The 26915-nt window shown below is 43.0% G+C and overlaps 1 protein-coding gene across 1 annotated transcript in view; it reads left to right on the forward strand.

The window, feature by feature from the left end:
- TET2 (tet methylcytosine dioxygenase 2) overlaps positions 1–26915 on the forward strand; it is a 72456-nt gene that overhangs the window by 39575 nt on the left and 5966 nt on the right. Inside the window, exons 2-9 of the mRNA XM_082051735.1 lie at positions 8406–11790; positions 14007–14097; positions 17584–17677; positions 18798–19006; positions 19809–19959; positions 22086–22175; positions 24650–24787; positions 26505–26865. Coding sequence (XP_081907861.1) covers positions 8406–11790; positions 14007–14097; positions 17584–17677; positions 18798–19006; positions 19809–19959; positions 22086–22175; positions 24650–24787; positions 26505–26865 — 4519 coding nt within the window. The remainder of the gene's footprint in view (positions 1–8405; positions 11791–14006; positions 14098–17583; positions 17678–18797; positions 19007–19808; positions 19960–22085; positions 22176–24649; positions 24788–26504; positions 26866–26915) is intronic.

Consider the following 26915-nt stretch of genomic DNA (forward strand, 5'->3'; position numbering starts at 1 on the left):
CTGTCCTGTGCATTTCAGTGCAATTTATACATTCCCTCTCTGTGCTGGGGGAATAAAACTGATTTTAGTTACCGGGGGGAAAGCCAAGTTAATTCATACAGGTATTTAAAATGTTATATAGGCACATATTAATAGCTGCTTGTATATAAATCTAGCAGCATGTGGCATGTGTATAAGGTCTCCGAAGAACAGACTGTTTCATTTGCTTTGTGACCCTGGTGCATCTGGTCAGGGAACAAATGGTATGGATATAGATCCACTCGGGGAGGAGATCGGATGTCACAAACTGGGTTGTTTATTCTGTCTAAGAGGAGGGCATTAATAACAGTCTTCGGTTACACAGGGAGAAAGAAGCCATAGCACAGAGAAAAAACAACTACTCTGTGGTAGATGGGAAGAGATGATCTAGGGTTATGTTTTAAATGGTAGAAGCTTTCTAGTAAGTGAGGTTACTGAAGCGCTGCGTGTAACTGTGGGTTCTTATGCATCCCTCATCATTAGAGACCTTTGAAAACAGGTTGGAATGGGCTGGTACAGGTCTGGGTGGCGCCCTGGAGCCGAGGAACAGGGCACTCGTCTCCTCAGGCCCCTGGCAAACCTGTTTTCCCCATGTGTTTATGAGTGATTGGTTTGGTTTGCCAAGCACAGGAGCTCTTTCTCTACTGCCTCTTGTTTCTCAATGGTCAAGACCAGTAGCCAAAAACTGAGTTCACTACAGGATCGCAGCCTAGGTGTGGCAGAGCCATGAGAAGAAATGTGTACAGGGGTGTAAAGGCGACCACAGTGAGACTGGCAAAGGGGCCGACAGCTCCGCTTTATCATCTGGACATGCAGGAGCAACAGAGTCATCATCCCTGATCTCTGTATTCTCCCCACTCCCATGTTGGCAGAACCTTCACATTCAACTTTTGAAGAAGAAATTTAAGATAACTGAATTTCATCCAAAATTCTCTTTTCATCAGAGATGGGAGACCAACAGGATTTCCTATTTGAAGTTCAAAGGATAATGGAAAACAGAGCTGTGTAAATAGGTTTTCTGAGGATGCTGCAGCCCATGTTTTACTCTCTTCTATCAGTTCTTCCATCCACTTGCCAGACAGGACCATTTTTGTTCCTATTTTCTAATGTTACTGTCCCAACATGATGAAACGCCAAAATCTTTAGCTTGCCAGCGGTTTTTCCTTTGGCTCCTCCATTTCTTTGTAGTATGGGGTGAAAAGAGCCAAGAGAATCTGTTTCACTGCTTCTAGTTCTCGAGGAGGATGTACTACTTAATAGCAAATTACTTAACTCTGCCAACAGCTGCGATGAAATCATCACGGATAACCGACCTTCAGCTGGTGTTGGGAAGTGATCTACCCAAGAAATCCATGCTATATCCAGGTCCGAAGCCAGATGGAGAAAGATCACAGAAACTGGAAGATAATGATGACGCTGACCTCTTGGTAACCTTCCCTAAGCGGCAGGTTGATAACATCAAGTGTTTCTCGAAGAACGGTTCAGCCACCAAGGCTTGCTTATTCTGGCGTGCTTACCCAGAGCTCGGTCAAAAGAGCCTGAACAGTTTGCTGTTGCTCTCGGGTAGCTGATTTTAATCAGCGGCCAGTATTATAATTACTGTTTGACATACGGGGTAGCCGAAGTACCAAGAGGAAAATCATCCCTCAAATTCTACCATTTGTCAAGAATCAAATATATGTCTGAATACCAGTTGTGCACCTGGCAGCAAAGCCCACCCTGTCTTGCCAGCCTTTGCTCAACACACCTAACCTAGCAAGATAACGGGCTGAGATGAAGGAAAAAGAGACGTGGTTCTTCTTTCCTAACACAACATGTTTGCCAGCATTGAATTCACAGGCATTGGTGAATTACCCAAATGATGCCCTGTGTGGATTGCTATTTGAAACAATTTTGCTAGTCCAAACTTCACAGGCACACAAAAGAAGTTTCTTATGATACCCAGACATACAAGTATCTCAGCGCACGCTTCTTTGAGCATCCCAAGTGTTTGAGAATCACTTCCATCCCCACAGCCTTCCTATTACAGTTATCAACTGCACTGTCTCTCAAAAACAGCAAAGGCAAAAAAGGGTGTTCTAGTTCAGCTTCCCTGTATTTGTGAAAGACGTATTAATAGTCAAGGTGGTGCTTAAGAAATTGAGCAATATTGGTTTTAGAGTATGTCGGCCATTACACCCAGGGTAATGTCAACCAGGCTAATGGGGAAGCAATACAGATCAGTGTGGCGGTCTGGCGGTGTAAACCACCTGGATCCACCACACTCCAAATCTAAACCACAGAAATGAGCCCACAAGCAGCAAGAACAAGCGTAGATACCAACCTCATCTTGAGCACTCTGCTTGAGCAGGAAAGTCCTTTTGTCTCTTAAATACAACCTGGTTCCAAAGTTCGGCTTTTTGGGAAACAATTCTAATTTGGTCATACTATGGTGGCATTAGAAGCAACTTCAAGAGTTGTGTTCTTCTGCTAGAGAAGTGCCGCATGGTACAATTAGGCACAAAGTTTGTACAGGACATAAATCAGAAAAAAATAGGAACTGGAGAGCGGTGTGATGGAACATTGTAATTCCTGTTTACTCGCATTTTATGTTCCTTAATTTATTTCCTTCACGTAATTGTTTTTTTCCACCTATATTGTAGAGGCACTTAATTTTGGCTCTCCTCGATTTTATGCAATTGTTAAAATAGTGCAGTTATTCATGTCTGGGTAGATATTATGCAGCATCCGGTCTTGTTGATGTTTATGTAATGTAGCAAGGGGAAATCACTGTGCAGACCAGTTTAGCTTTATTCTCTGTATTAAGGTCAAAAAAAATCAAACTGATTCAAGTGCTTTGCAATTAGATCATTGCATCACTAAAATGCAAGAACTGGTTTCAATAAATTGAGGGGGGGGTTAGCACTAGTTGATTTAAAAATGCATGAATTATGAGGCTTCCGGCTTGCGGAGGATTTAATGAATTATTAATCCTTATATTTCACAAATCCCATGCTCTTCATTCCCTTATGTCTGCTTATGTCTATATTCGCTACTCACCATTTTCCCTGCAAATTAAGGATAAATTAGCTATAAATTAGGTAAGAAATTTTAGCCATACCACATTTTCTCTTCTGTTTGACACAAATTATTCGTAGATCTAAATGCCAGAGAAGACAATTATATTCATGTAACATGACCTCCTGCAGAATACAGTCAGTCTCATCCAGTAGTTTCTAGATTAACCCCTTAACTGCTATTTAAAGCTACAATGAAAAAGAAATATACATATTAGAAAGAAATACAGCCTTAATTTCAAAACTTCAAGGGTCAGAGAAGGCACAGCATCTTATGTGAGTTTCTTCCAAAGCATTGCTAATGCACTGAATAAATACACTATCCAAAAGAAGAGACAGCTGAATGCGGTGCAAAAGGACCCCATTGTAAGCCACGGAGCCCAGCTAACAACAGAGTGTCCTTGTCCTTCTCAGGCCTCCTTCACGTCTGCCTTCAAGTTTCCCTGTGTTTTCCTGAGCCGCCACACTTGCAGCAGAGCAGCAGCGATGCTGGGGGGGAGCAGAGCAGATCCCTAGGGCGGGTTGTGGGGTTCAGAGCCTCAAATCACTGTAGGCATGAATGCAATCTCTCTTTCGAATCTCCCTTAGATAACAGCATTAAAATTCTCTGTCATGGGTGGCTTAGTTTCAGAAAAGCGTGTTAAACCTATATTTAAACAACAGGCCCAAACGGGGTTTGCTTGCTGATGATACTGTATTTATTACAAACTACCAGCAAGCCTGGCCTGGGAAGAGGCTGTTCTGCGAATGGCAAACCACCCAGAGTTTCAGGAGGTGTAGTCTGGGCTTACCTCTCCCATTAGTTTCCATGGGGAAGCTTGTTTTGTTTCTCATTGTGTAACACCTTCAGTGTGAAACATATACAGAATCTTTAAACTATACCTCATTTTTCATGTGTGCAACGTCTTATCCCAGCAATAATGGAAATGTCTCACTGATAAGCTTTGATGTGTTACATGGCCCAATAACTGTCTGAGCTAACTGCACATCTTTTCTCCTCTGGTGACATTTGCAGCTTGCTTACAGGTCTGAACCCAAGAAGCTGATACTTAGGCCAGAGAAAAATGACATCCCATGATAACCACAGTCATAAAACACAGTAAAAAAAAACAACAAACCAAACCCTTCTCTTCAGGAGTTTTTTCACTTGTTGGAAGTTCAGGATTTAGAGCTCTTTGCCAGCAGCATGAGCTTCAGAGAAGAGAAGCAACTTCACAACAGCACATAACACTACGTAGCAAATTAAGCCAGAAGTGAAGTCAACTACTGTATCCAGGTGATAGGAGCAGGAGAGTGCAAGCACAAAGTACAGCTTACCAAACTGGAGTTTGGCAAGGCATATAGGTAAATTCACTTGCCGTCTAGAAAGTGCTAGAGGTTTCCTCTCTGGGAGCAATTGAGACCTCTGTGTCATCTGGCAGTGGCAGAAGGTGCCAGCAGGACGGAGGCTGTGGCAGCACTCCAGGAACAACCTGGCGAAACATTGACAAGCTCCCAAGTATCCGACTTCTGCTTTCTTCAGTCTCATCTTGCTAATCACTTGAGCACAAGTCAGCTGAGGTCATGGTCTGAGGAGGTGTATTTCTGCCAGGGAGATATATTTCTATCCCAGCTAATGCCAGGAGGGGAACCAGCCCCTCTGACACCCCACCTTTTGGCCCTCTCAGGGCCACAGATACTCTAACACAGCATCCTCTCACCTTTTTTTCTACTGGGAATCTCGCCCAGCTTTGCAGATAACCCTGCAGTGGATGGATTCATCCATTCATTCATCTGAGCTGCTTTGCATTCACAAACTCCCCAGATACAGGTTCTATATAAAATAAGGTATGAACCGCTAGAAGTAAAGAAAGATTTTCCATGAAAGAAAATGCCATCACCAAGAACACTTCTGTTGCTGCAGAAATGTTGTGCTCCTAACACCACCTTCCACAGTCTTTTGGTATTCCCATATTAATAGTGGTTGTCAGGAATATGCCAAACTTGACCATAAAACAGAAAAAAAAAACCTTAAACTCTCTCTTTCAATACCTGGTTTCCAATTTGTGCGCCATACATGGCAAGAAATAAATGTACATACATTGTTTGCATCTGAAAAAGTCAAACAGCGGTGGACTGAATTATTACTTGAATGCATATTGGTGGGATGAGATGCTGATCCATTTGCACAGTAATGTGCTATATTTAAGTCACGCATCGTGGCATCTTCAAAGAGGCCAGTCATAATTATGATGGATTAGACTGCAGAGTCAGTCCTACACGCAGTAATTGTTTCACAGATGCTGCTGATGTGACTTGAATTTCTAATGAATTATAGCTGAAGAAAAATATGTGGAGCTACTAAATGGTCCGGATAAAATACAGTTATGGGAAAGAGAAAAAAGGCTAACTGCTAGACACAGGGAGATGTAGATTTCCTTTGAGAGGCTGACAGTTCACCCCTCAACAATTACAAAGAAGAGCACAGAGACTTTGTAAGGTGTGACCAGGTCTGCTTAGTAGTAGCATCAAGAATATCTTCATGGTGTCCCAATTAAAACCAGTAATAAAGGTATTGCTGCTTTTTGTCTTTTGCCAATTCTATATTGCAAATAATTGCTGTGATTTGTGGCTGCTTGAGCAAGCTTTGTACTCAAGTGTGACTTGAGGATTGTGAATAACTGAGTGTAGACAGAGAGAGAAAAGAAAGAAGTATAACAGAAAGCCACCACGATCCTAGATGCATTTCAAAGAATGCAAATCTGGCACTTGTAATCAATGACCTAGCTTTGTATTTTAAAGAAACAAATGATTCCCTTGTCCTCTGCAATGTCTAACACCAGTGCCTTTTACACCGGAGGTGATCAGAGTGTGGGGAAACTGGTTGACTCATACCGTGAGGTCTTTGAGAATATCATGAATAATAATCCATGTCACATAGTGAACATAACCTCACAGGTTTTGAGGACATCGTGAACCTAAGACCTTTCTGAAGCACAGTTGTGCTCATTCGAGGAGTTTGTAGCTAAGTTTAGAGAAGTCGGGCAGCCCCCACCTCTAAACAAAAGGTGTTTTCACCTGTCAGGAGGCGAGAAGATTGTCTGGGAACTCTGGGAAGGAATTTGCTTGCAACCCACACGGCACACCAGGACACAAGCGGCAAGGCGGACTTTGAGGACAATGGGAAGCTTCTCGTGGCTCAGTCACACAGACTAAAACTTCTTTAAAATAAATAAATACTTTAGAAGCAGCTTGACAGCACAGTGTTCATTACTATGATGCCTTTTACTTCATTTCCTACTTGTGAAATACAGCAGCCTACACACTCATGTCTGAGTTGTGGTTCGGCTTCAGTTTCTAGGTAGGAAAGGTGTGAAGGCAAAGAACGGTTTCCAAATTAGGCTGACATTTTATTTTTGAGACACTTTGGGAGTATCATTCTTCCACCTGGCCCAGACTGACACAGCAGAGGAATCCTTTTCACACTGCCTTCTGTTAAGCATGGAATATTGTCTCCTTGGGAAAGCTGCTAAGGCTTGTGTCTTGTGGTGCTTTAAAGCTAGGTTGGGAAATATACTGAAATATATCTACCTTACCTTGTCAAAAAAGTAGGTAAGACGGACAAGCATTCTTTTCCATCTCCCTGTTCTTAGCTTTCCCTTTTTTTAAAGTGCTGTTAACTTGCAGAGATAACTTCTTTACTTGTCATACAAAACATACATTGAGTACAGAAGCAAAATAAAAAAACTTCAGGAGGTCAAAAGTAAATCTAAAACCAGGTTTGAGACAAGGAAGGAGTGGATACAAATCATCATATAGGTGCTTTCCAGTCAAAATATCTGTTTGAATTGTCCTGATACTGAGCTGCAAGCAGAGGGGATTCAGCTGGATGTAATCAATCTCATGAATTAAGATTACTTTTAAAAGCATTTTAGAATCATATTACTCAACTGAGTAAGGCAATACTGCACTGAAAACTGTATAAATTAGATGTTCCTTAGCATTTAAAGAAAAACAAATATTAGCATAGGATAAATACATAAGCAGAGCAACCACGATAGGAGAAATGGTTCAGTATAGTAGTTCTTCCCACGTTGTGGCAACACCAGCCACGCGTCGTGCTTTTCCTGACTTTGCATTCCAACCAGGGGTGACCTGGGCATGGAGAACCCTTTGTGTTCCCCTTTGTGCAGACCGAAAATAAAAGCTGCAGGACAAAGACGCGTATGAGTCCAGATTTCCTCTGTGCAGTCTCACATCTGTAAGAACTTCTGTTGGTCTGTCTTCTGTCATTTGTGACTGGCTGAGAACCATAAAGCCAACAACAAATAAATTACAAGCAGAGTCAAACAAGGGCTTTATCTATGTTAACTGGGACTGTGAATCCTGGGAACATCCATGTGAACAGGATTAGCTTGTCATTACATGGAATTTGTTCACTGCACAGTGTCAGTACTTTTATCCAACTAAAAACTTCATTTTATAAATAAAATATAAAGGGTATATGAGAAAATGGGATTTTCCATCCAAACAAAGAAAAGAAATAATCCTGGCTCCACAGCTGTGGGGCTCAGTTCAAAACCCAAATGCATAGATTAAGCCATGCTTGATGTCTGTATTGTACATTTGAAAGGAAATTAATACCTGTAAAAACATGACTTCCATCAGACCTTTCCGAAGTCTCTCACCTTGTTTCTGTCAACATCCCCAAGATGTTGATGAACTGTAGGATTTCCTATGGACAGCAGTCAGGCATGGCTTTGTCTCACAAGGATCAAGCCACTTGCGTGGTCTTTAGGAACGCCAGTTTTAAAAGACCTTGTCAGACAGCTGAAGACAGAAAAAAGGAGGTTTTCCCCTCTAATTGGCAAGCTTGGTGACAATAACCCTTCTAGTCATACAAAAGAGGTTTGGCACACTTAATCAAATAATGGGATTAGCACCAAGTCTGGGAGCCGTGGTTTCGGCATGACTTTCTGCCTTACCAGGGAAGAAAAGTGACAACACAGGAGTCTATGTACATCATTCAAAAGCAGAGAATATTTTTTGCAATATTAGGAGAGATTTTTTTTGTAAAATATCTGCTTGGGTGTTAAACGGGGGTAAGGAGCTGCTCTGTATTTTCACTCTCTTTTCACCTTGAAGAACAAGCCTTCAAGAAAAAGGGAGACACGGGGCTGCAAAGTGTGATAGGACAGTGAAACTCCGCTCGGGTGCTCGTGCAAGCTCACATGTGTTCACGCTGGTCAGGGTGACGGGTGCTCGAATACTGCAGGAATTGTCAATAACTGTCTGTCCATCGATGCAAACTAAAACTGACTTAGATTCTCTCTGGTTTCTTTTCTCTTTCAGATACATTCAGGGGGTAACCTTGTGGATGGCCCCGGAGCAGGCCAGATGGAACAGGACAGAACCAACCATGTTGACGGCCATAGATTGAGTCCATTTCTAATACCGCAATCTTCTCACGTTTGCCAGGCAGAGCCTTCTGCGGTGAAGCTACAGAATGGAAGTCCAGCAACAGAGAGGCCTGAAGTTGAAGTCAATGGAGACCACAAGCAGCTATTCATTAAAAGCAACTACGGAGTGCCCCACCTGAAGGGAAGCCCAAACAACTGTGTTAGCCCCGACCTTTTACATGAAAAGAAAGTCTATTCCAAATATATGCAAAATGGTGGGATAAAACGCACTTTTAGTGAGCCCTCTCTGTATGGACTTCATGAGAGCAAGAAAGTGAAACAAGACAAAGAGGTAAATGGAGAAAAAGCTGAGCCAGAGGATAATAATGAAAAACCAAGCGTCTCCAATTGTTATAGTGAGAAGAAACCCGAGAGTTTTACAGGACACGAAAATGAAGCTTCGGATTTGATACAGCCTACAAGATACAACAGTGGTGGTTCAGAAAACCCTCGTGACCTCCTGATCCAGGATGAGCAGGAGCGGGAAAATGTTCATTGCCACAACAGGGACATTGTCTTACTACTTAAGAACAAGGCGGTGCCAATGCCTAATGGTGCTACAGTTTCTGCCTCTTCCATGGAAAGCATGCGTGGTGAACTCCTGGAGAAAACACTGTCTCAATATTATCCAGAACATGTTTCCATAGCAATGCAGAAGAACACATCTCATATCAATGCCATTACCAGTCAGGCTACTAATGAGTTGTCCTACGAGACAACACATTCATCCCATACCTCAGGGCAGATCACTTCCCCACAGACCTCAAACTCTGAGCTGCCTCAAGTGCCAGCTGTAGTGGTTACTGAGGTCTACAGTGCAGAAGACTCCAGTAAACCACCTGTATTGCCAGGTAGCTGTTCTTTTCAGAAACCAGAGCTACAGCAACAGATTCCAGGCTATGATCCACACCACTTACCCACAGTGAACAGTACTGTTCATGGAAGTGTAGGGCAGGTTCCCAACCCAGACCTCTCTCTATGTTCCAGCAGTAACCTGCAAGCTCAGAGTGCCACTCTGGAAAGGTTTTCTGAGCAAGCAGAAAAAAATGGTGCTTTCTTTACACAGAACTCAACGTTTCACAAAGATTCCTCCACCCCTCCTGCTCCGGAAATGAACAGTGCACTGCCCGTCATGGTGCGAGAAGGACACCATTCCTTTGGCAACAGATGTGATGAAACTCTTCCTGGGGAGATAAAGAACGAAGGGCAACAGCAGGGACCAATGTCAGAAAGTCCCAGCCTCGGCCAACAACAACTTCACCCTCAGCAGAGACTTCCGCAGCAGGCGCAAACGTCGCAGCAAGATGTCAGTGAAAGCAGCCCGCAAGCTGCTGTGGCCGCCTCGATTCAGCAGCACCCCGAAGAAACGCCGCCGGCATCAGAGCCTCCGCTCCAAAACCCGCAAGCGCGCGGAAGTGAGGGTGAGTTGCAGCAACACTATCAGCATTTCCCAGGACAGAGAGAACCTGAGATTCCTCCCAACAAAGAAAAGGACCAAGCGAAAGAGCCTGCGCAACAGGCTCAACATCATTCAAAAACAGCCTGGATAGAACTGGTTTCCACCCAGTTCCGCCAGGGAGAGCCTCCCCAAAAGCCCAGCGAAGCATTATTGCGATCAATTCTTCAGTTCCGGGCAAACACAGCCGAAAGAGCCTATACCAAACAGTATGCTGGAAGTCCTGATGCATTAAAGGGGCCTTCAGGGCAGCCCCAGAGCCAGAAGATAATGCAACAGGAACAAATTCCTCCGCTGTACAAAAGCGAGACCTCCCAGCTGCAGCCGCGTCCCGCAGCTGACCAGCAGCTGCCGTTCCAGAAACACTCACCGCAGCCACAGCTCACAAAGGTGGATTCCCTACTCAAGTCCCAAGTGCAGCAACAGCCTCCGCAGCAGCTCCATTTCCAGCAAAGACCGGAACAACAAGCCGAACAGCCTTTAGGGGTCCCGCTGAAACAGCAGCACTTGAATCCCCAGCCAGGGGAAAACGAGCAATTCTTGCATTCACACATTTTGCAACAGATGCTTCAGAAGCAGGCACAGCAGGTACAACTGCCGTGCAATCCGCAGCTAACCCCAAACCAGCAACGGGCTCTGCAGATGAAAAATAAAGACCTGCCTCAAACCATTTCCCACTCCCAAAGCAATGCTGAGCAGCCGCTAGACAGGACATCCTTCAGTCAGCTTAAAGCAGATGAGTGTTTTCAAACTGGGAATAAGTACATGAAATCAAGTGCATTCCCACTGCATAACCCTCAGCTAGGCCTGGAGCAGGTACAGAGCGTAAACAACAAAGCTCCCCTTTACACCCAGAAAGCAAACGCTAATCTGCAGCATCCCTGCCCAAACAACGTGCACTCGATTTCTGAGAAGAAAGAAAACGCCGGGAATATTGAGCGCTTTGTAGCCAACAAAGTGCAGGACTTGCAGCACGCGCAGTATTTTTCAAAAAACTTGACTGCAAAGCAAGATGTGAATCACTCTTTTCAAGAACAAGAGCAGCAGACACAACAAGCTTCAGTTATACAGCTCCCACCAGTCCAGCAGACACCGTGCTACGGTGGTAGCCTGAACCAAGATCTCCCGAGCCAGCAAGCTACACAGATTCCTCAGCGGTACTTACCACACGGCCAGCAAACTGCCCCACACTCCCAAGACCAGAGAGGCTGTCATTTGCAGTCCCAGACCCCTAAGGATTTTCAAAAGCACGCTGCTCTAAGGTGGCATCTCCTGCAAAAACAGGAGCAACAAGCATACCAGCAACCCAAAACAGAGATTGGTCACAGTGCAGCGCGCAAGCCCATAAAAATTGAAGCTGGCACAAAGTCTAATGTCTGCATGCGTCTATCAGCTGGACAACTGGAAAACAAAATGTGGAAAAAAACAATTAAACAAGAGAATCAGCACTTTGGCTGTGCGAACATGCAACAAAAGAGCATCATCGAGACAATGGAACAGCAGCTAAAACAGATACAGGTCAAATCACTGTTTGATCATAAGACTTTTACTATCAAATCACCTAAACATGTGAAGGTTGAAACAGCAGGCCCTATTACCATCCTATCAAGAAATACTGGTGCTGCAGATTTTGACACTCAGACCTCAACCTCAGATCAGCAAGCAAACTTATCTGCTGAGAAAACCCCGACCAAAAGAACAGCTGGAACTGTTCTCAATAATTTTTTAGACTCACCTTCCAAGTTATTGGATACTCCTGTAAAAAATTTATTGGACACACCTGCCAAAACCCAGTATGATTTTCCATCTTGCAGCTGTGTTGGTAAGTGCTGAGATGTACTAAAAATGTACTAGTTCACAGGAAGGAAATGAGCCTTCAAGTTGGGGTCGCGGGGTTAGATGGATGTTTTTCTTGGAGGATTTTTCGGTTTGCTTTTTTTAGAAGAGTAATTAGTAAAGACTTATAAACTTGCAATTTTACACACTTATGCCGACTCCACTTACCCAACCCTACACACATGCCCTTTCTCCATATTTCATAAAGCAATTACCTATTTGCTTTTTCAGTCAGAATGCTTATGGCCAGAAATATGTCCCCTCACGTCCATTCTCCTTGAGCAGCAGGCATGTAATGACAACATGCTGATAAAAAGTAGGTCTTAACTTTATAATCTATTTGTCAAGGTTAGATAGAGCATTTCCAAAACATGTCCTGTGTCCCAAACTTGAGATCCTTACACCACTTTCTGCCCTAACAGTGGAATTGCTGAAGCTTCCCTCAGTAAAGTCCAAGCAAAGAAGGGATGACAGATTATTCCTTGCTTGTTGCAAGAGTTTATCCTCCCTTTCCCACATTTGTCTCCTGCAAGGCTAAAGGCATCAGCAGTTTCTTAGAGAAGCTACACAAGCAGCAATAAAAAGGCAGCAAGGGGGACCCTCGGTGTTTCTTCACAGCATTCCCAGTCCCCAAAAGCTGGAAGAATGGAGCAGAGGGAAGCAAAGCAGCGTGACAAGCATGGCCCTATAGCTCGAGCCTCCTCCATCCAGCACTGACACTGCACACAGCTCTAACAGGCACTTTCAGACTCAATAAACTATTAAGGCTGAAGCGAAAGGTTCAGCACCAAAAACAGGGGGTGGAGGAGTGGGGTGAAAATAATAATCCTTGTTATAGTTTCACTTACTGGGATTTTGTACCAACTATAAAAGAGGAACGTTAAACCAATGCTCCTCCAAAACTGCAAAATGGAACTTCTTGTGTTTCTGAAGGCTTGGGGCTGTGTCTCAGAGACGATCCATGGGAACTAAAACAGAGGCAGTGGATTTCCAAAGCAAAAACTGGAAGCATGTTCCTTGCTGTTTTTTAAGAAACAACCTACAAAATGTAGGTTTTTTTAAAAACACTGAAGTTGGGTTTATTTCTTGAGACGGTTTCTCCAATGTAGTTGGCACAGGTTTTTCTGACAATCGTTTCATTATTTTCACCGTTTTTCTAGCCAGTACTGCAACTGCAACCTAAGTAAAATAGCTTATTCTCTGCTTGCATTTTAATTCTTCATTCCAACCAGACTCTCTAGGAAATAAAGGAGCATGAAAATTAGTTCCTGTCGTCTTTGAAGAACCCAGTGCCAGAACATAACTGATAGGATTTATTGCTGTTTCCTACTAATACTTGTCCTTAGGAAGATGAAATGAAGCCATTCCCCCATTGACACGTTCAGGTTTATAGCACGTCTCCATCAGGTTTCTGGAGGCTGTACGTCAAGAGCAGCATCACCTCATCCAGCCTTTGGAGTTAAGGTGGCAGAAAGCATAAAATCAGCCCTCGGACAAGCAAGCACAGTTCCAGCAGCTCCTCCTGAGCCCTCCGCCCTGCCGGAGCCTGCCTCCCGCTACCAAACCAAACATGCAGCGTCTATTGGGAATGCTGACATGGTCCTACCTACACGCGGAAAACTGAGGCCACATTCATAGCATACAAGTAATTTGAGTAAGCCTTGTGCGGGATTTCTTACAGCAAACTTGCTTTTTTTCATTACACAACATCTTTCTGAGGATGGCAGAAATTCCCTATGTAAACTTACTGGCCAATTTTTCAAGCTGCAGGTTCCTCCACTGTAACACGTCTGCTGAAAAACAAGTACTGTACAGCTCCCTAATATCAATATTTACTGTTGTTATCCCATTTGTCTTCCTTTCTAGATACTGGGAGAGGAGGAAGTGGGAGAAGGAGAAACAATTGTTCAGTGATAACAGGAAAATGCCTTTTAAATTTCAGTGTAGAGCCTGAGACATGAACCAACTGTTTGTGGTAGCAAATGGCACACAGTCCATATCACAGCTATTTGGAGGATTAGCCACGTGTTTTGCATGTTTTGTACAAATTGCGTGGGCATGTTTTAGACAGAAGGGTTTGAAAACTCTGACCCCAGACCCATACAGCAGTATTCTCACAACCTAGATGTAAGCTTTGCAATGTGACTTTTTACATTAAAGAATTAAGCTTCGAAGTAATAACCTTTATTTTGTTTTAAACAGAGCAAATTATTGAAAAAGATGAAGGTCCTTTCTATACCCATCTAGGAGCCGGTCCTAATGTGGCAGCTATTAGAGAAATCATGGAAGAAAGGTAATTAGCGCAAAGGCACAGGGCAGATTACCGTTTAGCCTTTTGTGGATGTCAGAATTTTTCCAGCTTTTGCACATAAAGAAATAAACAATTGCAAACCAAGTAATTACTTGTAGGCTTAGCCACTCCAGTGTTGCCAACATGACGCGCTGTGCTATTCACCAGAGAGTCACAATATTTGACAGGGCTAATAGTCTGCTGGCTGGCACGGGCGCTGCGCTTTGAGACAGATGCCAGCAAAGCCGAGCAGGAACAAGCAGCCACCAGCCTGCCAAGCAGGATGGTTGGCAATGGCTGCAAAAGCAGGCACGGGCCTGGCGGTCCCTCTGGGGAGGAGAATGCCGAGGTACAACGAAAATGAAGAGCAGAATGCCGAACTCCAGAAGCTCCAAAATTAGCTTCTCCCAACACCCTCCCCAAATTACTAAGTATTTAGCCCTAAAAAGGGCTAAATCTAACTCAGTCGCGTACAGGAGTGCCACAATGTTGTTGGATGGGATTTCAGCCCAAGAATTGATAAGTATTTCTGTGAAAAAACGTCCCCTTTTCTCAGAGGATTGCACAAAACCAGCCTTATCTTGATCCTGGACAGTCCCTCTATCGTGTTGCATTCTGTGGTATATTTATTACACCAAAGCCAACCAAACTAGGAATTTTGAACAGCACAGAATGGGTACATGAGCTGTGCTATTTAAAAATATGTGTAAGCACAAACCCCACAGCCCTTCTGAGGTATTTAAATTTAAAACTCTTTCACAGAAGTGACTTCTGCACTGTGAATTCTGCATTGCTTGTAGCTTTTGGTGTGCTTAGGCATTAATGGACAGATTTTTAGAGGTATCTGGGGATTCAGTTCTGCTCTGCACCAACAAGCAAGCAAAAAGCTCCCCAGTAAGTCAAAGACAGATGGGAATTTGATTTGTCAATACCTTAAAAGTCTGGACTTCAGAACTGCAAAGCAGCTCCAGCTGGTTGCAGAACCAGGAGCACACGGGTGTCCTTGCAGTGCCGGCTCTGAGCTGAGCAGCAGCATTTCTCAGCGAGGTCTGTTCATTTGTGCTCATCCCCGCCAAGCCCTCAGGTCCTTTCTCTTTCTGAGCACCTCCTCCCTGGCTCTGCTGTGCAGGGCTTGTCCCCAGACTTGTTTTCAGCCTTGTGAGCAGCTCACATGCATGCAAGTGACATAAATCAGCTTCTTCCTGTGAAGGGGGAGTGAATACTGACCCTTCTGAGAAGCTGCTTACAAGTTGTTATCTCCAGAGCCCTCGTTGACTGGTTAATTCTTTAGCATTTACAAACAATAAATAAAATTTGAAAGTCATTCTTGTCATGATGTCAATTATGAGCGATGAAACTTTTTTTATTTCTTTCCTTTGGAATGTAATTTTTCATCCTTAATATTGACCTCACCTTTTTTTTTTTTTTTTGCATTTAATTTCATGTTGGCAAAAGGAAATCCTGAGAGATTATAGATAACATGCATCTGCTCAGCCAGGTTCAGCACAGTATAGCTGCAGCACCACTGGAATAATGGCTAGTTTTCAACTGTTCATATGGTATGAACTGTGCAATTCCCTGACTGAAGAATTCCATAAATCCTCCTTGTTAATTTTGTATCTCTAAGTAAACAAAGCACTTAATTATAAAGTTACTCTCAAGCACATGTGTGCAGTTGGTGACACTAATCACAACTGAAGCACTTTTAAACTGGCTTTCCATTAATATGGATTGACTTCTAAGGTATCGGCACTGCCAAACAAACCAGCATTTGGATTCAGACTTGCAATTAATATTTTAGCTGTACTAGAACAAATTTCTTGCAGAATCCATGGTGGGTGTATATATTTTACCTCTTATTTCTCCCAATCCCTACTTTATGCTCAGTGAGTTTTTGCTCTGGTTTTAAAGCCAACCGGCTTTGGCCTGAAAGCAAACGTGACAAACATCAGGCACAAATTCCTTTGTGACAGCTGAAAAGATTTGAGACAAAGTCCATTTCATTGCCAGTGTGTAATGTACAACGTCTATAGCAGCATCCACATAGTTGTCCTGTAATCCAGATTAGTGAACTGATAGAAACCATTAAGATTTAATTTTTTTAATGTAGTTAATTAAAGAAGCAGACATATGCTAACATCCAAGCCTAAGTAGGAAAAAGTGACCCAACAGTTGCCTGCAGAACATGTGTAGTACAACTTGATTTTATTTGTATAATTTCCTGTGACACTGAAATTTCACAATGAGATCACATCTAAAAATAAGCATTTTTCATTTCCTTTACAGGACAGAAGCTTAAATAGAAATATTTGCTCTCAAATACCTCACCGAGATTTTAGTGCAAAAACAAGAGGGATGAAAGGTCTAAAGTTCTCAAGGCATCAGTAAACTGCTGCATAACAGGAAGGAACTATATTGATTGCTCTATAGGTAACAGGCAAGGAACAAGGAGATTGTGATTTAGTCCCCACACTTGGTTATTTAAAAAAAAAAAAAAAAAAAAAGTAATGCAAATGAGAGCGGCAGAATTCAAGAAATAGTGATGGAATTGCCATTTGCCCAGTCCCCAGAATGCAGCCGGGTCAACACGGTAGCTGGATCTGTAGCGTTGCAGGCACAGAGGTCTCAGACTCACAACCTGACCACAGAACGTGTCTGGAAAATGGCTTAACAGGTCTGACACTTATTATCAAGTCAAGATTTGCTTTGCTTAGTGTTTGCTGCATTATTTCCACCTGGTCCATCAGAGGACGTGGCAAGCGCAGCCCCTTTGCTCTGGGTAACAACACTTACTTGCATTTGGGGCTAGATTGTGCCTTGATGGCATAATCACTTTGATTAAATGCTTCAGCGAGAGCCGAGCTTGCCCACCTCAGTTACAAAAAGACACACGCAAACAGTGTCGTTTGATGAAAGTTTGTGATTCTAACTCAGTATAGAAGTCAGGCAGAAGTAAATTAGTAACAATTTATGAGTGGATGATAAATAGATACAATGCAAGTTAATCACGACTTAACTGATTGACACTGTATCTAAGCCAGAAACAAGCGCAGAAAATTAATAGAGTGACTACTGCATGCCAGCTGTTCCATGACAATTTAATTACATAAATTTCAGAGTAATAACTGGAAGTTTAACCCATAAATTAAAGAAAAACGTAAAATTCCTCTCCAGAATAGAGACCCTGCAAGTCCACTTTTCAAAATGTCATGTATAACAAATTCTCTACAGAAACGGTTAAAAGGTTTGCAAATATTAATGTCATATGCATAATTTTTTACTCATCTGAGATGTATTAAAGACATTTGCCTCTCTTAACATATCAATCCACTACTGTAATAAAATCAGCAAGATAAACTGCATTGCACATCCCTCCCTGTAATTAATAGTGTTTATTTTTTAAGATAAGACTGGCAAATGTGCTCCATTTTTTTAGTGTTCATGCAGAACCAAATGAAATCTTATTTTACATATTTTTGTTTGTTTAAGATTTGGACAGAAGGGTAAAGCTATAAGGATTGAGAGGGTTGTCTACACTGGGAAAGAAGGCAAAAGTTCTCAAGGATGTCCAATTGCTAAATGGGTAAGTGATGCACACAAATGTTAAGACTAATCTAGTTCAGCGTGGTGGTTGCTGTAAGCAGACAGCAGTGACATGTCCTTCTGTAGCTGACACTGTGAAACTTAAAATAGCTCAATGGCAGCAGTATCACAGGACCCCTGTAGCCTGCTGCCACCCGTCTCTCGCACTCCATTTACTTCTTGCGTGGAGAACAGCAAGAATGTGTCTTAAAGGTATGAAAACCTGAGAAAGAAGGGCATTTCACTTAGGTTTAAGACACCAGACATTCTCATTGCTGTTTAATTTTAGCTTACAAATAAGTCCAGTAAGTGCACCACTGTGATGTTTGTAAAATGCACTCCCAGTTCGAGAGAGGCATAGAACACCCTCTTAGCAAACACCATCGTACTTTGGCACAAGTTACCGAGTGGTTTGGGTAGGCTGGGAAAGATGGGATGAGGAAAAACCGGTACGTGATTATAGTCTTTATCTGTGCCAAACTGCACCATTTTTTCAGACATACCCACAGTAGCACAAGCACTGACAAGCAAGGATACTTATATTTGAACATCTACTGCTTTCCTCTCCCCTCATCACCGTTATGCTTGTATGTAGTAAGGGCAAGTGAAAAGTTTACAAGTTTAACTGCTTAAGTTTGGGAGAGAAAGGAGAGACCTCCCGTGTCCATTTATTTAGTCCCTTCTTTAACTGCCTGCCTTTCCCCACATGGCTCCTGCCCTCAGAGCAGGTGTGCAGCATCCAGCTCTGCGCAGGGACGCATCTCACAGCTCACTTCTTTTTGCCCACTAGTCAAACTGCGCCACTTGTGCCATAGCGCAGATTCAGGAGAATATTTCTGCTGAATCAGAGCCTGGGAGATACCTTTACAGAGCTGCTTTCTGCCACCATGGCTTTCCGTGCCATCAGTCAAGCTTCGCCTCTTCAGCTTCACTAAACAGAAGGGGTAGCCGCAGTCTGTATCACTAAATGGGAAAAATGGACCGTGTTGCCAGAGACAAAGACGACAGAAATAACCTCCCCACACGGGGTAACGCTGAGGTTTCCTATTCTCTTGCTGTTCACATTAAGAAATGCGTTGTTTGTGTTGGGGCTCCGGGGGTGTGTGTTGCTGTGCATGCAGGTAGTCCGCAGAAGCAGTCAGGAGGAAAAGCTACTCTGTCTGGTGCGTGAGCGAGCGGGCCACACGTGTGAGACGGCCGTGATCGTGATTCTCATCCTGGTCTGGGAGGGAATCCCAACAAGCTTGGCTGACAAGCTCTACACCGAGCTCACCGACACCCTGCGGAAGTACGGCACGCTCACGAACCGGCGCTGTGCCCTCAACGAAGAGTAAGTGGAACAAGCTTGCAACCCCACCTTCAGCCTCGGACCTCGCACCTTCGCTCATGCTATTACCCTGAAATACGCGTAACTTTTCCCACTATTTCAGGCAGTTCGAAAACCCACAAACCTGTGAGGAAAGGAAAGTAAACATTCTTAAAAATCAGGGAAAAACATCTTCCCAGAGTTGTGAAGCATCTCCGTATATGTAAAGGAAGAGATCTCAGCTGGGCCCAGGACAGCAGATGCCTCAACCTTGAAATAAAAACTAGATGCGCTAAATCATACTATAAGCCTGTAGAAGCCAGCCTGAATCTAAAGCAATTGCACTATATCGTTTTCCCATGTCTTTCTGATAGCAAAGAACATTTAGATCAAAATTAACGTCATTATCACTCTACATTACTTTGGCCTCCTGAGTAGGGTCATATTTCAGGAATTATTGCTTAGCCCCTGTCAGAGGGTTCCCACATTCTTGCAGTGCTGTTCGCATGTACCCCTTTCATGTCCCACGAACATCACTGCCTAGCAAGGCACCCCACACGTACCCTCTTTGGAGCAAAGCCAGTTTTTTTTACAGGAGTATAGATACCCCTTAGCTCTTGCTTTGCAACCACGAAACTATTCACTACGATAAATCCTTCTGTCATAATGTGTTTGCCTCCATCTTTCATTTTTTCATTATCCACTGATGGAAGACAATCCAAGAGCAGTGATTCCCCAGAGAGCTGGCAGAACACTGATGTCCACAGCAGGACTGCTGTGGAGTGACCCACCTGCAGCTAACAGCCATCTTCTCTTATTGTTTCAGACGGACTTGCGCATGTCAAGGGCTGGACCCTGAAACTTGTGGTGCTTCATTTTCCTTTGGTTGCTCCTGGAGCATGTACTACAATGGTTGTAAGTTTGCCAGAAGCAAGATTCCAAGAAAGTTTAAGCTGATGGGGGATGACCCAAAAGAGGTTGGTGTTCATTTCTAAATGAGCCTCATTTGCAAGGAAATGTTTTCTGTCACTCTGCAAATAGAGATACAGTCCAAGAGACCAGGGGCCAGAGCCCTGCCTGAATGGCATACATGTAGGGTAATTAAATAACTGCCAGTCAAAACTGATTGATTCCAGTCACTGAGCCAGCTGAATTGACTGTCCAAATTCTGACAGCTGGTAAAAGCCCTGAGACTTGGAAACCGTATTTGCAGGCTACAATTAGAGGAGAGGGCACAGCCTGAATAATTGTGGGTGTATTAGGCCCACAACGGGGCATTCCCTAGCATCAGAGCGGGAAATTTGCCAACTGCAGGCACATAACGTTGCAACTGGGAACCAGTAGCAGCCTGCGTGAAGACACATGATCAGACTCTGAGATGACAATAAGGGGAGGAGGATAGGAAGACCCATTCTACATGCAGTTCCACCCTGCTGAATATTTCCAGACCGGCCTCTGTGTTACAGCAAACTGGCAACTGTTTAAAATGAGTCAGAGTAATAAAAACATTGACCTTAACCTGGGCACAAGATACCTCTGAAGTCACGACTGCAGCGACTCCTGGACACCCCCAGCCAGTCATGTGTCTGGGGGGCTCCAATGGCTAAGTCTGGTTTTTGGCAAGCACATGCAAATTTAGGCTCTTGCTTGTGTACTGGTGCAGAGGCTGACAACTTTCAGTCTCTTCTGGTGTCTTACACAAACCTAAGCCTTACTTTCACATGATCAGAGAGCCAGGTACCTCTGCAGCCTGTGCTGATAGTAGCACACCATTTAGAATATCATCATAATCAACATACAGTTTTTCCTCCCCACTGCTCTTCTACAGCCCTGAGAATTACACAATAGTTCCCCTTTAGTCGTGTTGTGGCACAAAGCCTTCTTTATCATAGCCTGCAATCCTAAACCCCCTAAATTTTCCAAGCTGGATACCTGGCCAGAGCCCACCAGGGCACTCTTCCAATTTGCATTCCTGGATTTACTTCCCATGGAAGCCAGAGCTGGGCGAGGAAGATGATTTTACCCTCCAGTCTTGTTCCCACACAAAGTCAGGGCAGCCAAGGCATGCATCCAGGAGCACAGCATAGACACAGTTGATAGACAACACAAATAGGATCCTCACTAATAAAAACTAGAAGTAACACTTAAAAACGATAACCTACAGGCCATACAAAGGCTCCAAAGTTCTGGCAGCAGCCACACGGTCACAGCGAGATATTTTTGACAATTTGATAATGTCATTTTGGAACCCCAAACTAGGATATAGTCCCATAAGGGGAGATACAAACTTTGAGTGCACCAAACAAGCCTCTCTCAAACCCATAGGTTTTCCACAGCTCTTCACATATTCCTAAAATACACAAACTCCCAAAAACAAGCACACCACTCCAGTATGCCACTGTTCTTTATGCCCTTGAAATTAATAATAAGGGCTTCATATAAGCAAGGTTTTGAATTTGGAATTCTCATCCTGAGAGGAAGGAGAGCAACTTTGGAGTGTCTTATTAGAGTATTTCATTTGTAAAGAGCCCTTCATTTCCTGACTGTGTACCTCTCCTTACAGTAAAAAAGAAGTGTGGTCATTCCTGCCTCTGTATCACCAACTGCAAGACATGTCCATAGTTCCTCATTGCTGAAGACTGGGAACTTTTCCAAGTCTGAAATATTTAAATAAGTTACTGCATGAAAAGATATTTCAGTGTGTTGTGGTACTCTCGTTGCAATGTGCAAAATCCTTAAAATAGCCAGATTGTCTTGATGCACCACTCTGATATTATTAATATTTTTCTCAAGCTTTCTGAAGAGTATTTCATTTTCCCAAAACTGCAACGGGGAAAATAATGAGGATCATTGCACTTGGATCTAAAACATCTCCGTGTTAAAGAATGTGTAAAGATCACACTACACCACTTTACTACTCCTTTACTTTAAAGGCTGTGAAACAACAAAATTAAAAGCAGATTCACAACAGTTGTTGTCTAAACAATAATGGTAACAGTCTAGGCCTTTACACAACTTGTCAGTATAAACAGAATTGTGTAAAGACTCTAACTTCTTAGATCCCATACATACAATATTGAAGTGTCATTTCATCTCCTAACAGGAAGAAAAACTAGAATCCAATTTGCAGAACCTGTCAACCCTGATGGCACCTACCTACAAGAAGCTTGCACCTGATGCATATAACAACCAGGTACGCTGGGGAAAAAAGGAATTGGAGCAGTCATGCAAATAACCTGATTTTTATCACACTTCCCAACGCTTCAACCTTGCACCAAACTATTATGTATGTTTTGTGCCAGCATTCCTTTCACATCAGGGTAAAGATGAATGGAAATTAACAATTCCACTTAAAATGCTTTCAAAAGAAAAACCAGCAGTATTTAGTCTGCTAAATAGAACTAATCTTTCCATCTACATCAACACTAAAATTACTGCACAGTCGAGCAGAACTCTTCAGCTCTACAACACCAATGTCTGGATTTAGCATGATTCACCAGCCAAGCCAGCAAAACAGCCACGAAGATGGTGTGAGATTGGGAACAGCGTCAGCAGGCAGCGTCTCATATTGCACTCGAGTCCTGTAGCCACAGTTTCAGTTCTGCTCTCTCAATTTCACCAAAACAGCCATTACAAACATGCCTTTGAAGCAAAGTTTATGTTTGAACACAGTGTTGCATACGTACACGAGTGCCTGTACCAGCCTTCTTGCACGAGGGGATCGTGCGTGCACCCTTTTTGTGACACAGTGTTCACAGAAACACTCAAAGCTTTTATGAGGCTCCTAGTCTCTCATCGGCATTTATCAAACATCTTTCAGATGTTTACATCAAAATTTGACGGCATAACTCTTGCAAACACATAGCTGTTGGCCTTCATTTTCACCGCTAAGGTTCACTACCGTTACAAACGCAGAACTTAGAGTTTCCAAACTATCAGCATCACTGCAAACTCTGACATCATCTTCCCTGTTGGCAGTGCTGTGGCAACCAGCACAAGACAGATTTTCAACTGTAAACTGTCATTAAACTGTCCGGTTTTATTTGCTGTAAAATTCACTCCTATGCTGCATATTTAGTAGCAACTAGACAGGATAACCCGATTCAGTATGGAGTTACCCAGTTTCACTTACCTGTTCAGATGATGTTTGGAGACTCATTCTGGAGGAAACTGTGGCCATGTGCCCACTAGCTGTGGTTATCTGTCCAAATATCTGCGAGGCATTCTGCAGGAGAAGAAAGGAAGAGGAAGAAGAAAGAATGAGGGGGTGGTGAACAATAAAATGGTTCTTTGCTTGGGCTGCTTTTCTTTTCCCACAAAAATTCACAAAAGAACTTTTCTCCGTGTAAGCTGCGGTCCTGCCCAACACTTGTGGCACATACGTGCTTTTACAAGTTTCAGTTTTTCCCTTGTGTAATAAGGTGTGTGCACAGATTGGAGTTTCACACAGAGCTTGTGTTTGTAGGGAATCCCTGATCAAGCTACAGTAAGTGGCTTTAAAGAGAGATGAATGAGACCTAATTCATATGGTATTGTAAAGGGTTGGAAAACCAATCCCCTGAACCCTGAAAAGAAATTCCAAATTCCCGTATTTATTCTAATCCAAGTCTGGATTGCTACTGGATTAAAATCTAGAATTGGAAAGGGTCTGTTTTTCCAGCCAGACCCAACAGAACATCTGAGAGACCAGTTGCACCAGTATACTTTAATCAGACAGTTATAGTCTGGCTGTTGTTTCAGATCGCTCTCATTTAATTCCAAAGTAGTTTACCCATTTCAAGTTTTGGTTTGCTTTTATTTTCAGATTCCAGGGAAGTAAGTATTCCAGATTTTAAAAATCAAGGTTTGCGGGCAAACTATGTTTTTGGTGATCTTGGATCAAGACTTGACAAAACTTCTGATTTCACCTTAACTCAAAATGGGATCTACTAGGCATAGACTTCTTGCACTCACTTGAAAGGTTCAGGAATTCCAGCAAAGCGTTTTACCAATGTGGTTTCATTTCCTGAGTAAAATATGAAACTGTCATTTGTCTAAGGCATGATCTTCTGTTACAAAAATCTTTTCTTTTCGTGTAAGGTTTATTGTTGCATTATCAACTCTTTGTAAAGCTCCTTAAATAATGAGTACATGTGTAGAAAGTACTGTCTTGACTGAATTATCTCTCTTTTTGGTCAGGGGTTAGAGTTGTACTTCAGCTAATGAAATTTACATCGAGTGTGCCAAAATATTACAAATCAAAAAGCAAGTTATTATTTTTCATTAAGTCATCCTGAAGTCAGTTTTCTAAAGCCATTTGACCTTAATAGCTTGGTATATTTCCAGGCTACACAAACATCTCACTCTTACAGTGCCAGCACTGCATTTGTCATGTAAAAACACCAACCACTGGCAAAGAATCAAAAGTAACACGCGAGGAAAAGTATTATTGGCCAATTTCCCAATCACGCCAGAGACAGGAGGTAACAAGGAGCAAAGCAGCGAGGGATCAAGTATGGACACAACATTGCCATCAAATTGCTTGATTTTATTTGCCTTCAAGATGTGTACGTTTCCACCTCCAAGATGTTAGGAGACGCACACATGGTCACAGCGGAGTGTTCAGTGCTAATTCCACGTACTGGAGCACCCAGCTCAGTCACAGTGATACTTGTCATCTCTTTCCAGATCGAGTATGAACACAGAGCACCCGAGTGTCGCCTGGGTTTAAAAGAAGGTCGCCCATTCTCTGGGGTCACTGCTTGCCTGGATTTTTGCGCTCATGCTCACAGAGACTTGCACAATATGCAGAACGGGAGTACACTGGTAAGTCCCTGATTCATAGTCTTCTTACTCCAGCACTAATTTCATGTATTCAATTCATTATCTCCCGTCTGTTCAAATTTGTACTTGCATAACACAGATTGCCAAGAAAAGAAACACGAGGCAGTAATTGAGCTAAGTTATTACCCCCTACACAATTTTTCATTCAGATGAATGAGACTTACGGTGTATTAAAGAAAGGTTTCATATAGAACTGGTAAAAGAAATGGTGGACACAACGGGAAGAAGGTCCCAGCAGGGTGGAGATACCTGTTTCAGCCTTCTTGGAACAAAATGGTTTATACTTGTCCTCTCAAAACGCTTTTTTTCCTAACAATTTTGAATTATATCGTCTAATAAAATGGAAACAACTTCTTTCCAGAAGCGTTTTGGAAGTTGTACATTTCATTCCTGCTTGGGATGAGCAGAAAGCCTGCAAGCCTTGCCATCCGTCGTGTTGTACACGCACCCTTTACTCTTCAGTTCTCACCTCTAGCGTGTACAGCAAAAATTCTGTAGAAGGTACCAGAAAAACAAGCTGGTTTTCAATGTGTATTGGATAATTTCTGTTCCCTACATACTCTTTCTGTAAAAATACAGTTGGGGTAAACGTGAGAAGGAATAATCTTCAGTTTTGAATAATCGTCATGGTTGTCATTTGAAGAAACTAGAAACTAGATTCACAGTGCAGCTCTTATTATGACCAAAGAGAAAAACTTCTTTTTAATGCCAACTAAATTTTTCCTGTTCCCAGGGTCTGACTTGACAAGTCAACCACCACCCATGCAATATATATTCCTAGCTGAGCTTTCTTCCTAAAACTGGCTGATGCAATGATTTTGCTACATAATATGTCTTTATCAGCATATTTTTTTCTGCTGAGATCCTCCCAATACCTGTTTTAGCTGAAGCTAACACAATGAGTAAGCTGCACAATACAACAGGAACTTCCTTAGATATTATTATTAACATTACAGTGACTTGCTCCTTTGCAAAGTCCTGAAAGTTGCCATTCTAAAGGGGTGTGAAATGCAATGGCGCTGTGTTATATTCCACACTATTTTTAATAGGTAGTTAGCTAATGTATTACAGTAAAAAAATCTTCAGCACGAAGTCCCAGGTTTCATAGAATCATAAAATCATAGAATGTCAGGGGTTGGAAGGGACCTCAAAAGATCATTTAGTCCAATCCCCCCATGGAGCAGGAACACCCAGATGAGGTTACACAGGAAGGTGTCCAGGCGGGTTGGAATGTCTGCAGAGAAGGAGACTCCACAACCCCCTGGGCAGCCTGGGCCAGGCTCTGCCACCCTCACTGAGAAGAAGTTTCCTCTCATATTTAAGTGGAGTCTCCTATGTTCCAGTTTGTATCCATTGCTCCTTGTCCTACCATTGGTTATCACCAAGAAGACTGTTTGATCTCTCTGGCCACAGTATGATGGATTTCACGTTAGGGTAATCCCTGCCTACGCTGTTCATTTCAGCAACATTACAAGACATATACACATAAATACCTTCTGTTTCTATTAACTCCATCTGACAGAGCAATGGAAGAAATGGAATTGCAGGCTTGCCGTGATATGCATAAACTGCACAGAAACTTGGCTTTTACAAATAGCTTGCCAGGTGCCAACACCGACAGTGGCCGGGGAAGGTAAAATGCACAAGATCTCTTCTCAGACTGGTTTGAGAGGGTTATTCTAACGCACCTTTCTGACAGGTTTGCACACTAACAAGAGAAGACAATCGCGAAATTGGCCAAACACCAGAAGACGAGCAGCTCCACGTGCTCCCGTTGTACAAAGTCTCTGATGTGGATGAGTTCGGAAGCACTGAAGGCCAGGAGGAAAAGAAGAGGAACGGCAGCATCCAGGTCCTTACCTCCTTTCGCCGGAAAGTAAGGATGTTAGCAGAGCCCGCTAAGACGTGTCGGCAAAGGAAGCTGGAAGCAAAGAAGGCAGCTGCGGAAAAGCTTTCCTCCCTGGAGAATGGGTCTAGCAAAGCTGAAAGAGAGAAGTCTGCTGCAGCACGCAACAAGCAAGGCAATTCGGAGGCGGCGGGTCATGCAAAGCAGCTAGCAGGTAAACACATAGATCTGATTGCGATCTGTATTAACAGTGGTAAGCTGCCT

The sequence above is a fragment of the Streptopelia decaocto genome (assembly GCF_964273445.1).
Source record: "Streptopelia decaocto genome assembly, chromosome: 4".
Taxonomy (NCBI): domain Eukaryota; kingdom Metazoa; phylum Chordata; class Aves; order Columbiformes; family Columbidae; genus Streptopelia; species Streptopelia decaocto.